The following is a 13,211-nucleotide window of genomic DNA, read 5'->3' as shown; positions in this document are numbered from 1 at the left end:
AGGATCTGAGTCCATGGTGGCGTAGTGTGTTACTTATGGTAGGCCTTGTTACATTGGTCCCAGCTCTCTGCAGTTCATTCACTAGGTCCCCCCGCGTGGTTCTGGGATTTTTGCTCACCGTTCTTGTGATCATTCTGACCCCACGGGGTGGGATTTTGCGTGGAGCACCAGATCGAGGGAGATTATCAGTGGTCTTGTATGTCTTCCATTTTCTAATTATTGCTCCCACAGTTGATTTCTTCACTCCAAGCTGGTTGGCTATTGCAGATTCAGTCTTCCCAGCCTGGTGCAGGGCTACAATTTTGTTTCTGGTGTCCTTTGACAGCTCTTTGGTCTTCACCATAGTGGAGTTTGGAGTCAGACTGTTTGAGGGTGTGCACAGGTGTCTTTTTATACTGATAACAAGTTTAAACAGGTGCCATTACTACAGGTAATGAGTGGAGGAAAGAGGAGACTCTTAAAGAAGAAGTTACAGGTCTGTGAGAGCCAGAAATCTTGTTTGCTTGTTTCTGACCAAATACTTATTTTCCATCATAATATGCAAATAAAATGAAAAAAAAACAGACAATGTGATTTTCTGGATTTTTTTTTCTCAGTTTGTCTCCCATAGTTGAGGTCTACCTATGATGTAAATTACAGACGCCTCTCATCTTTTTAAGTGGTGGAACTTGCACTATTGCTGACTGACTAAATACTTTTTTGCCCCACTGTATATTTGTCTGATTTTCTAGGAGATACTTCTCCATGGGTGTAGCATTACAGCAAGTGCCAATAGGCACTCCCAGGTTATAGACCATACCTGGGTATGCATTTGTTACAAACGATTTCTCTGATTTGTGATAACCCAATTTTTCTGATCATTCACTGGGTGACTTTTTATGGGTTTTAGGAAGTTTCGCCCCCAGCAGTTCGCCCCCAGCATTTCGCCCCCAGCAGTTCGCCCCCAGGTACACTTCGCCCCCGAATATTTCGTCCCCAGCATTTCGCCCCCGCACATTTTGCCCCGGTACATTTCGCCCCCAGCAGTTCGCCCCCGGATGTTTCGCCCCCAGATGTTTCGCCCCCAGCAGTTCGCCCCCGGATGTTTCGCCCCCAGCAGTTCGCCCCCGGATGTTTCGCCCCCGGATGTTTCGCCCCCAGCAGTTCACCCCCGGATGTTTCGCCCCCAGCAGTTCGCCCCCGGATGTTTCGCCCCCAGCAGTTCGCCCCCAGATGTTTCGCCCCCAGCAGTTCGCCCCCAGATGTTTCGCCCCCCACAGTTCACCCCCGGATGTTTCGCCCCCAGCAGTTCGCCCCCGGATGTTTTGCCCCCAGCAGTTCGCCTCCAGCAGTTCACCCCCGGATGTTTCGCCCCCAGCAGTTCGCCCCCAGCAGTTCGTACCCGGATGTTTCGCCCCCAGCAGTTCGCCCCCGGATGTTTCGCCCCCAGCAGTTCGCCTCCAGCAGTTCACCCCCGGATGTTTCGCCCCCAGCAGTTCGCCCCCAGCAGTTCATACCCGGATGTTTCGCCCCCAGCAGTTCGCCCCCAGATTTTTCGCCCCCAGCAGTTCGCCCCCGGATGTTTCGCCCCCGGATGATTCACCCCCAGCAGTTCGCCCCCGGATGTTTCGCCCCCAGCAGTTCGCCCCCGGATGTTTCGCCCCCAGCAGTTCGCCCCCGGATGTTTCGCCCCCAGCAGTTCGCCCCCAGCAGTTCGCCCCCGGATGTTTCGCCCAAAGCAGTTCGCCCCCAGCAGTTCGCCCCCGGATGTTTCGCCCCCAGCAGTTCGCCCCCAGCAGTTCGCCCCCGGATGTTTCGCCCAAAGCAGTTCGCCCCCAGCAGTTCGCCCCCGGATGTTTCGCCCCCAGCAGTTCGCCCCCAGCAGTTCGCCCCCAGATGTTTTGCCCCCAGCAGTTCGCCCCCGGATGTTTTGTCCCCAGCAGTTCGCCCACAGCATTTCGCCCCCGGATGTTTCGCCCCCTGCTTTTTGCCCCCAGATGTTTCAGCCCCAAATTAGGCAGGGAATTTTGGCCTTGTGTTTTAGCCCTAAGACCGCTTTCACAGTAGCCACTTTCCCAAGTGCACTGGAAAATCGCTAAGAAGATTGCCAATTTTGAATATACTACATGGTGGCCCGATTCTAATGTATCGGGTATTCTAGAAGGCACAGCCACGTGGTATGTTGCACAGGTTATGTAGTATATTGGACAGTCCACGTAGTACATTGTACAGGCCACGTAGTATATAGGACAGCTGACGTAGTATTTTGGACAGCGCACGTAGTAAATTGCACAGCGCACATAGTAAATTACACAGCGCACATAGTATATTGGCCAGCCAACGTAGTATATTGCACTGGTCACGTAGTATATTGCACTGTCCACGTAGTCTAGGAATGTGGGCACTATATTCGTGTTTTAAAAAAAAATAATAAAGATATACTCACCTCAGCCATGGGCGCTGAAGTCCTCGCGCCTCTCTGCAGTGCTGGCGGTGGCTTCCGGTCTGAGCGTAGGACCTGCGATGATGTCGCGGTCACATGACCGTGACATCATCGCAGGTCCTGGACGGTGTGCATTGGAGAGAGGCGCGGAGGACAGCACGACGTTGGAGGGGGTGAGAATAACTTTTTTTTTTTATCATTATTATTTTTAACATTACATCTTTTCACTATTGATGCTGCATAGGCACCATCAATAGCGAAAAGTTGGTCACACAGGGTTAATAGCAGCGTTAACGGAGTGCGGTACACCGCGATCCGTTAACGCTGGCATTAACCCTGTGTGAGCGGTCAGCGGTGAGTACAGGGCAGTGAAGCAGCGGCCATTTTTATGGCAGACTGTGACCGTCGCTGATTGGTCGTGGGCGTTTTGCCACGACCAATCAGCGACTTGGATTTACATGACAGACAGACGCCGCGACCAATGAATATACGAATAAAACGTTACAGACAGAAAGACGAAAGTGACACTTAGACAATTATATAGTAGATAAGTCAATGGCTAGAAAAGCGAGGTGTTGTTTCGGCCAGCTCTTTTTATTTTATTACAGGAGCTATTTTTGAGCACTTAGCGTTCATCAATAGCCTGTATCTTATGGGTCATTACCGAGAGCGCTCACAAAAGCGCTCTGAAAAATGCCAGTAAAGCACGTGCTTTGGAGTTCTAAAACAGTGGCAGCATAAGGGTGCTTTCAAACTTCCGCTACATATGCACTACAGGCCGCCCGTTCGCTTCTGTAATGCCGCATTCCGCTAACCTGCAGCGGAACGAAAAGAAGAAAATGCTCTTCTTTTTGTTCTGACACTGATAGCGGAATGCGGCATTACGAAAGCGAACGGGCGTCTGCAGATCGCGGAACCCTGCCGTTCACTTCTATGGGCAATGCAAGCGGAATGCCAGCATTCAGCCAGCATTGCCCTGGGGTCAGCTGGATGTCAGATCCAGAGCGGATCGACCTCTGGCGGCCACAAACACAAGTGTGAAACCACTCTAAAATTACAGTGTGCAAGAGGCCTAAAATCTAAACAATTTTGAACTTTTACCTGACCAAGCACTGACCTGCTTTGTTGCAAGTTTTGTTGCAGATGTAACAAGTAGCATGGTCACATATCCTGCAAGTTACATTAGACTAGCTTTTATTCCATCTGTATATCAGAATATAGCAGTGTCTGAAATCTCCACAAAGAGAGGTGTACTGCCACAAAAAATCAGTCAGCTTCCACAGCAATTCACTTTCTACAACTATGAATTCAGTTCTGTCCAAACGTGGAAGGAGCAAGTTGGTCCATGAGAATCACATTTACTTATTTTCCAAACGAACCGCTGACGATGTTCATTCCATCTGGGTATGTGAAAAACGGTCGACTTGCAAGGGACGTGTTTGGACCAATGAAGAATCTGGCGAAGTTGTGAAAGTAGTCAATCTTCACAATCACGCAGCACAAGCTGCGTGATTGGAAGCAATCCGACTTGTTAATGAGGCTGTGACCAGGGCAAGGACAACACAGGAGACACCACAACAGATTCTCACAGACGTCGTTTCAGGAGCCCATTCTAATGTTGCAGCACTTCTCCCAAGGAAAGCATCACTGAAGAGGACAATACGATTAGCAAGGCAACTTGGCAATATCCCAAGGTTACCTCAAACCCTTGATCAACTTGTTATCCCCCTGGAGTTCCAGGAGATCAGTATTGATGGTGTCCAGCAGCAGTTCCTTCTGCATGACTCTGGTAAGCTACTTAACCATTTAACATTGTATTAAAACAAATCCATTATGCATAATTATTGCAAAGTTTATTTTGCACAAATGTGAAAAATGCTACACTATAAGGTGCTGATATAAAATACTATGTGATTTTTGCCTTCAAGGGAAACTTTGAGGGTAATATAATGTAGTGAGGCCTACTGATTCCAACTAGTGTTGGCCGATCACTGGAAAGATAGGATCAGATCGGGCTGATCATACCGAAAGATTGGAATTAATTCAGATCCAATCTCCAGAGCTAGATGTAGATATATATATATATATATATATATATATATACACACTGTACGCCCGAACAGTGTGTGTGTGTATATATATGCATATATGTGGGTGGGTGATGGTGGTCTGGCACTTTTGGAACTTTGAAATGCAATAAAGGATTTGTATAGGACTTCAGGAGCGCGGAGGTCTTTCTTCATGGATGCATGTTAAGTACTGGCGGAAGCCAACCCCTGCTCTAGCAGCACACTGAGTCCTCAGCAACAATCTCAGTTGAGCCACTCTTCTTCCAGCTTTCTTGCATATATATAATGGCCCCAAGCTGCGCTGTTAAAAAATAAACAAACCCAGTTATTCAACTCTCTCTCCGGTGTCCAGCGCTGTCTCCGGCGGTGCAGGGAATTCCGAAATCCCAATGCTATGCATTCTGGGTTGTGCATCACCACCTCTGCACATGTGCCGGGCTGTTCTGTGACGTGATGTGGTGCTTTCCCAGGACCGTCTAGTGAGCGGTCCTGGGATCACTCTCCACTGTAGTTATAGTACGGCAGGCACAGAGGCGGCAATGCGCCGCCTGGATTTCGGGATTCCCTGCACTGCTGGGCTAGGAGCCGGAGCCAGTACTGGACACTGGAGAAAGAGGTGAGTAACTGGGTTTGTTTATTTTTTAACAGCGCAGCCTGGAGCCATTTACTAAAGCTAAATATGCACACACGCAGTACACCTGTATAGTGTGTGTGTGTGTGTGTGTGTGTGTGTGTATATATATATATATATATATATATATATACAGTATATATATGCGCACACTGTTCGGGAGTGTATGCCCGGACAGTGTTTTCAGATTACGGAGGATTCCGATTTCTAATTCAGATCATCATCATGATCTGGCTACAAATCGGATTGTAATTTAAAATAACGATCAGCCTGAAAATCGTAATAAATTACGATCTTCAGTGATCGGACCGGCCAACACTAATTCCAAATATGCAGCATTGTACTGGCCATACCTGTCCTGGATGCTGCCCCGGAGTTCAGCCTCGCCTGTCTGCGGCATGCACGGACTGAACTGCCATCGCCGGCTGATTCCTCGGCTCTCGTAGTTCAGTCCTGCAGATCCGTAGACAGGTCGGGCTGAACTCCGGAGCTCAGGTGAGATACGCCATGATTTGCAGATGCATTTTGCCTGCTGCTTCCAAGCACTTTTTAAGCACTTTGCAAGCGCTTTGGCAAAACGCTTCTGCAAATAGGGGACATGGCCAAGCTCTGCTATGGGCGTGGCCATGCCCTGCTATGGCCTAAACCGAGCGTATTTGGCGTGGTTTGCAGGCATTTTTCGGGAGGTTTCCCTCTTGCCCATTCCCATTCCTTCCGGGATCCGCCGGAAAATAGCTTTGAAGCTATTTTCCGGTGGGGCGTTTTCCGGCCCCGGCCAGAATCCGCCCGTAACCCGCACCATAGACATGAAAGGGCGGGATTCAGGCAGGAAACACAGCACGGAGTACGCCTGTAAATCCAGCTTGTCTGGATAAAGCCTGAGGCCTCGTGCCCACTGACGGAAGGGGATTGTGGAGCGGCATCTCCGCAGCGGCTGTAATTGCGGTAGCAATTGGAGATCCCACAGGAATCTATTTGTGCCTGTAATTGTGGCCACTATTGTGGTACCCTAATTCTGTATCAAAATCTTCACTTAACTCTATGGATTTAGGTGCAGGTTTTAGTGCAGGATTTCAGCCCCTTGTCTGAATGGCTGGAATTTTGTTTGTATAATGGCAGCATACATTGACATGCTGCACTGCATGTTTTTTTTTTGTAAACAAAATTTTTTCATCAGCATGTAGATGGGATTTACACATTAATGCTGCATATGACCCCAGCCTAATGGACCATTCAGTTATGCCTTAGGCCAAAAGCACACTGGTGATTTTACTGGCGTTTTTTGCGTCCTGCACAATCCTCTCAATGAGACAGCATAGGCAGCGCGGACATCACGAACGTCCGCGCTGCCCACCCGATGGCTAGCGTGCCCATCCGCCTGAATGGAATGCCCCATTCAGGCGGGCGGACCGCCCAGTCGTTCATTCAGACGTCCAGCCGCACGCCGCGTCTGGATGCGGCTGTCAACTAGACGGCCCGTTCAGCATAGTGGCGATCGGCCGTGCTGAACGGCCGTCTAGTTGAAGGGTCTAAAGGTACCCTAAAAATGTGACCTATTTCAAGTTTGGAAGTAATTTTAATTTTAAACAAAAATATATAATTTTCCACTGGGACAATATATGTTGTAAAAAACTATTGGTTGGCCCCTTCACACTAGATTTTGCTTCAGTTTTTTTATTATGAAATCAGAAAATCTGGAGCAAAATGTGAGTATTTAATGTGAGATATGAACAGAGGCTTCTGATTAGGATATTTTTTTTGTGAATTTATCCCAAAACTCTGTCTGCTGCTTGTTACACTTTTTCTGTTATTTCCTCTACTAATACTTTCATTTTAAATTAGGAAATGGACACAGCCGTATGTTGATATTTGGAACAAGAGACAATCTCCATCTACTGGCACAAAGTAAAGAGTGGTTTGCTGATGGCATGTTTTTCACTACACCAGCCTTGTTTAAGCAACTTTACACAATCCATGTAGTCCACAGCGGCCTTGTTGTTCCTGTAGTGTACACCTTGCTGACAGACAAGAGCCGTTCTACATACCAGAGGTTGCTGCAAGAGCTGAAGAACTTGCAGCCTGGACTGCAGCCAGACAACCTGATGTTGGATTTTGAACTAGCTGCAATACAGGCATTTGAAAGTGAATTCCCCAACCTTGTGAAGACTGGTTGCTTTTTCCACCTTTCACAGTCGGTTTGGCGTAAAGTTCAAAATGAAGGACTCAAGATGCAATACCAAGGTGACCATGAATTTGCCCGTTGGATACGCATGATACCTGCCCTGGCCTTTCTACCACCACAGAATGTTGTGCAATCATTTGAAGAATTGGTGGAAGATCCTGACTTTCCACAAGAAGCAATACCTATTGCCAACTATTTTGAAGACAGCTATATCGGTCGAATGAATCGCAGAGGACGTCAAGCACCTTTGTTTCCAGTTCAATTCTGGAATGTGTATGAACGAACATTGAATGATCAACAGCGAACAAATAATGATGTCGAAGGATGGCACCGTAGCTTTCGAGAAACATGTGGTACTCTTTTCCAAAATATATACCGGTTCATTAACTGTCTGAAACATCAGCAAGAGCTCCATAGTTTTGAAATTATTCAGATAATAGCAGGAAATCCCATCGCTGCAAGAAACAAAAAGTATGCTGCAATTTCAGCAAGGGTTAAACGTATCGTGCAAGATTTCGATAATAGAAGCTTGATGGATTATCTGAGAGGCATTGCCTACAGCTTTGATTTTTAGTTCATGGTCACATATTGTATGTTTTGAGAGCAGTGTTTTTAGCTGTAAAATAATTCAAGCATTATAACCTGCAATTTGTATTTTCTCTTTTTCTCTAATCCTTCCCCTCTATACCTTTTTATATTTCTTGTTAAAACAGTTTTGATATATACAGTTAAAGCATAACTCTGCAAAAAACATGTTATGTTATAGTACCTGTGCCCATGATATTCATTTCCAAAGGAGACCTTCCAGCAGCTTCACTTCTGTGTGAAAAGTCTCATCCAAGTTAAAGCTCCATGTGCTGCAGGATTTCAGTGGTTGCTAAGGAGGTTGTTTCTCCTTAGTAGCAGTACTTGTGGATGGATTCTAGAGGGCGTGGCTGCACAGGAGCATGCAGCTAACAATATATTCCCTATGATGTATAAAGGGCTGCTGGTTTACAGCCCTCTGCAAAGCCCCCCCTATGTGTTCCGTCCTGTAACAGCTTTACACAGGCAGGGGGGAGCCCTCCTCTTGTCCAGGACAGAGCACATGAGCGGAGGGTGAAGGGGAGCTTTGCAGAGGGCTGTGAACTAGCAGCCCTGAATGTATCATAGGGAGCGAGGATCCGTTCTGCTCCCAAGGGGGCACGACCTCCTTAGTAACCAATGAAATCCTACTATTTTCCTGTCTGTTTGTAAAATTACTCATCTAGAAAACAAAGTTTGAGAATAAAAAAAACTAATTTGATCAGAATTGTATATCTTAGACTCATATGGTGTATTATTAGTGATAAGCAAACCTGCCAATGTTCAGTTCAGGCAGGTTTTTCCCGGATGCGAAAGATCCAGGAGCAAATAGCTAGAGGCAAAACATCCAGGGATGAACTGCTGGGGGCGAACTGACAGGGGGCGAAACATCCGGGGGTGAAACATCCGGGGGCGAACTGCTGGGGGCAAAACATCCGGGGGCGAACTGCTGGGGGCGAAACATCCGGGGGTGAACATCCGGGGGTGAACTGCTGGGGGCGAAACATCCAGGGGCGAAACATCCGGGGGCGAACTGCTGGGGGCGAAACATCCGGGGGTGAACATCCGGGGGTGAACTGCTGGGGGCAAAACATCCAGGAGCGAAACATCCGGGGGCGAACTGCTGGGGGCGAAACATCCGGGGATGAACTGCTGGGGGCGAACTGCTGGGGGCAAAACATCCGGGGGCGAAACATCCGGGGGCGAACTGCTGGGGGCGAAACATCCGGGGGCGAACTGCTGGGGGCGAAACATCCGGGGGCGAAACATCTGGGGGCGAACTGCTGGGGGCAAACTGCTGGGGGCGAAACATCCGGGGGCGAACTGCTGGGAGCGAAACATCCGGGGGCGAACTGCTGGGGGCGAAACATCCGGGGGCGAACTGCTGGGGGCGAAACATCCGGGGGCGAACTGCTGGGGGCGAAACATCCGTGGGCGATCTGCTGGGGGCGAAACATCCGGGGGCGAAACATCCGGTGGCGAAACATCCGGGGGCGAAACATCCGGGGCGAACTGCTGGGGGCGAAATGTGCGGGGGCGAAATGTGCAGGGGCGAACTGCTGGGGGCGAAATGTGCGGGGGCGAAATGTGCGGGGGCGAAACAACCTGGGGGCAAAATGCTGGGTGCGAAATGTTCGGGGGCGAAGTGTACCTGGGGGCGAACTGCTGGGGGCGAACTGCTGGGGGCGAACTGCTGGGGGCGAAATGCTGGGGGCGAACTGCTGGGGGCGAAACTTCCAACTCCCCTTTTTATGTTACCTTCTTTATGTACACCTCTTATTTTTTTTTTATTTTCCGTTTAATTATTGATTGTGATTAATAAAATTTACTCTTTTTAGATATATGAAATGCGCACTTCATTTTTTTTTATCAGGACAAGTCGTTGGCTCCACATGTATTGTGTTCTGCTTATATAGAAAGAACTACAATACAGGTCTAAAGGGAAGAAAATCCAAAATGTAAGTCCAACGTAGAGAACACGCTGAAATGTTTCAAAGTCTCATAAACTTGAATTTACATTTTTTAAATTCCCATTTGGACTTCTTTCCTGAAAATCTTGATGCTGTTAGTGAAGAACGAGGAGAAAAATTTCATCAGGATATCAAGGAGATGGAACAACAATACCATAGTAGATGGATCATGAACATGATAGGGGGCTACTGCTGGATGCTTCAAAGAGGAGATCCACAGACCTTCTATAAAAGAAAAGGTATCAAGAGGTTCTCCTCATGCCAGCATGGTGACTCAGTAGTTAGCAGCACTGCAGCTTTGCAGCGCTGGGGTCCTGGGTTCAAATCCCAACGTCTGCAAAGAATTTGTATGTTCTCCCCGTGTTTGCGTGGGTTTCCTCTAGGTACTCCGGTTTCCTCCCACATTCCAAAGACCTACTGGTAGGGAATTTAGATTGTGAGCCCCATTGGGGACAGTGCCAATAATGTCTGTAAAGTGCTGTGGAATTAATAGCGCTATATAAATGAGTAAAATAAAAAGATAAATAAATATCAAGAGAAGCTTTGAAGAGAGAAAGAAAAAGCACAAGACTTAGTTTCCAATTTAGTTACAGAATCAATGTTCAATAAATTTTCATATACAGTGGGAAAAAAAAGTATTTAGTCAGTCAGCAATAGTGCAAGTTCCACCACTTAAAAAGATGAGAGGCGTCTGTAATTTTCATCATAGGTAGACAAACTGAGAAAAAAAAATCCAGAAAATCACATTGTCTGTTTTTTTTTCATTTTATTTGCACATTATGGTGGAAAATAAGTATTTGGTCAGAAACAAAATTTCATCTCAATACTTTGTGATATATCCTTTGATGGCAATGACAGAGGTCAAACGTTTTCTGTAAGTCTTCACAAGGTTGCCACACACTGTTGTTGGTATGTTGGCCCATTCCTCCATGCAGATCTCCTCTAGAGCAGTGATGTTTTTGGCTTTTCGCTTGGCAACACGGACTTTCAACACCCTCCAAAGGTTTTCTATAGGGTTGAGATCTGGAGACTGGCTAGGCCACTCCAGGACCTTGAAATGCTTCTTACGAAGCCACTCCTTCGTTGCCCTGGCGGTGTGCTTTGGATCATTGTCATGTTGAAAGACCCAGCCACGTTTCATCTTCAATGCCCTTGCTGATGGAAGGAGGTTTGCACTCAAAATATCACGATACATGGCCCCATTCATTCTTTCATGTACCCGGATCAGTCGTCCTGGCCCCTTTGCAGAGAAACAGCCCCAAAGCATGATGTTTCCACCACCATGCTTTACAGTAGGTATGGTGTTTGATGGATGCAACTCAGTATTCTTTTTCCTCCAAACACGACAAGTTGTGTTTCTACCAAACAGTTCCAGTTTGGTTTCATCAGACCATAGGACATTCTCCCAAAACTCCTCTGGATCATCCAAATGCTCTCTAGCAAACTTCAGACGGGCCCGGACATGTACAGGCTTAAGCAGTGGGACACGTCTGGCACTGCAGGATCTGAGTCCATGGTGGCGTAGTGTGTTACTTATGGTAGGCCTTGTTACATTGGTCCCAGCTCTCTGCAGTTCATTCACTAGGTCCCCCCGCGTGGTTCTGGGATTTTTGTTCACCGTTCTTGTGATCATTCTGACCCCACGGGGTGGGATTTTGCGTGGAGCACCAGATCGAGGGAGATTATCAGTGGTCTTGTATGTCTTCCATTTTCTAATTATTGCTCCCACAGTTGATTTCTTCACTCCAAGCTGGTTGGCTATTGCAGATTCAGTCTTCCCAGCCTGGTGCAGGGCTACAATTTTGTTTCTGGTGTCCTTTGACAGCTCTTTGGTCTTCACCATAGTGGAGTTTGGAGTCAGACTGTTTGAGGGTGTGCACAGGTGTCTTTTTATACTGATAACAAGTTTAAACAGGTGCCATTACTACAGGTAATGAGTGGAGGAAAGAGGAGACTCTTAAAGAAGAAGTTACAGGTCTGTGAGAGCCAGAAATCTTGATTGCTTGTTTCTGACCAAATACTTATTTTCCACCATAATATGCAAATAAAATGAAAAAAAAACAGACAATGTGATTTTCTGGATTTTTTTTTCTCAGTTTGTCTCCCATAGTTGAGGTCTACCTATGATGTAAATTACAGACGCCTCTCATCTTTTTAAGTGGTGGAACTTGCACTATTGCTGACTGACTAAATACTTTTTTTCCCCACTGTATAATGTGTCCATTTTTGGCTACGATAAAGAGTTTTCTTGTTCATCTTGCCTGTATGTGATTTCACGCATGTTTGTGCAAAAATCTATATGTGACAGTTAAGAATAGAAGTGCTGTTTTAAATCAGGACATAGGAAAACATAAGAATCAGTACTTGGATTTGAAAAAACTTTCATAAACCCAAATTTTGCATACCTGTATTATTCTAATTTGGCTTAATAAACACATATGACACACCTCTTTTCATCTGACATCTGACCTGTGATTTTGCGGTGTACGTATTTTTAGGATTGCATAAAATTGCCGTAGGCCACAGTTTTGTGCCCTTCTGAAAAAAGGACACCGCTGAACAGAGGCCAGATGGAGTCCAGAGTAGCTCTGCTGCATCATTATAGTGAATGGATCCCTCGGGGATTTCATCTGAATCATGTCACTCAGAGATTTAGATGGAAACCCCAAAGTAAGTGCTCAGCATAGAGCGCCGGATAAATGTTATCCCCAACATTATTGAAAATGTTCCCAATAAAAGCTTCAACTCAATCCGCAAGAAAAGCAAGTCTGCACTCAAGTCTTTCATCTGTTAACAGAAATATAGGGGGTGTAATGCAAAAAGGGGGTGAAAAGAGAAATGGCTCCTAATCCGCCAAGATAAATTCAACAATTTCTCTGCTCCAAATTCAAACGGCTTCTCCTTTCTGAGTCCCACAGTGTACCTAAACCACATATAGAGTCCACATGTTTGGCATTTCTGAAGTGATGAGAGCCCGCCTAACTTACATGTGGATATCTCCAGAAGCACGGACTGGGTATAACGTACTGGTGACTGCAACATATTGATCACTAGAGCACACTGTTCATTACAATGTCAGCTTACAATTTTCACTTGGCAACATTCATTGCTACTTGTTTCTGGAAAATACCCATGGAGTCAAAATCGGCACTACACCTGTAGATAAATTCCCAAATGGGGTATAATTTCCAAAATGGGGTCACTTGAGGAGGATTCTGCTCTTCTAGCAATTAGGGGCTCTGTATGGGGAAAAAAATGGACCTCCGTTTTATGTAAACAAAATTCTTATTAGCCATTAGAAAAATTAAAAACTTGGTGCTTAAACATTTTAGTGGAAGAAATGCAATTATTCTTTCTTCACAGTTCAATGGTA

At 46.5% G+C, this 13,211-nt stretch overlaps 1 protein-coding gene across 1 annotated transcript in view; it reads left to right on the top strand.

Moving 5' to 3' along the window:
* The first annotated feature begins 3,981 nt into the window (after positions 1–3,981).
* The window catches only part of LOC141100750 (uncharacterized), a 43,705-nt gene continuing 34,475 nt past the window's right edge, over positions 3,982–13,211 (top strand). Inside the window, exons 1-2 of the mRNA XM_073589437.1 lie at positions 3,982–4,211; positions 6,965–7,636. Of these exons, the coding sequence (XP_073445538.1) occupies positions 6,982–7,636 (655 nt within the window). The 5' untranslated portion in view covers positions 3,982–4,211; positions 6,965–6,981. The remainder of the gene's footprint in view (positions 4,212–6,964; positions 7,637–13,211) is intronic.

This window comes from Dendrobates tinctorius, unplaced genomic scaffold (genome assembly GCF_039654945.1).
Source record: "Dendrobates tinctorius isolate UK_male_01 unplaced genomic scaffold, ASM3965494v1 ptg000107l, whole genome shotgun sequence".
Classification (NCBI taxonomy): Eukaryota; Metazoa; Chordata; class Amphibia; order Anura; family Dendrobatidae; genus Dendrobates; species Dendrobates tinctorius.
This window is presented reverse-complemented; position numbering and strand designations above follow the sequence as displayed.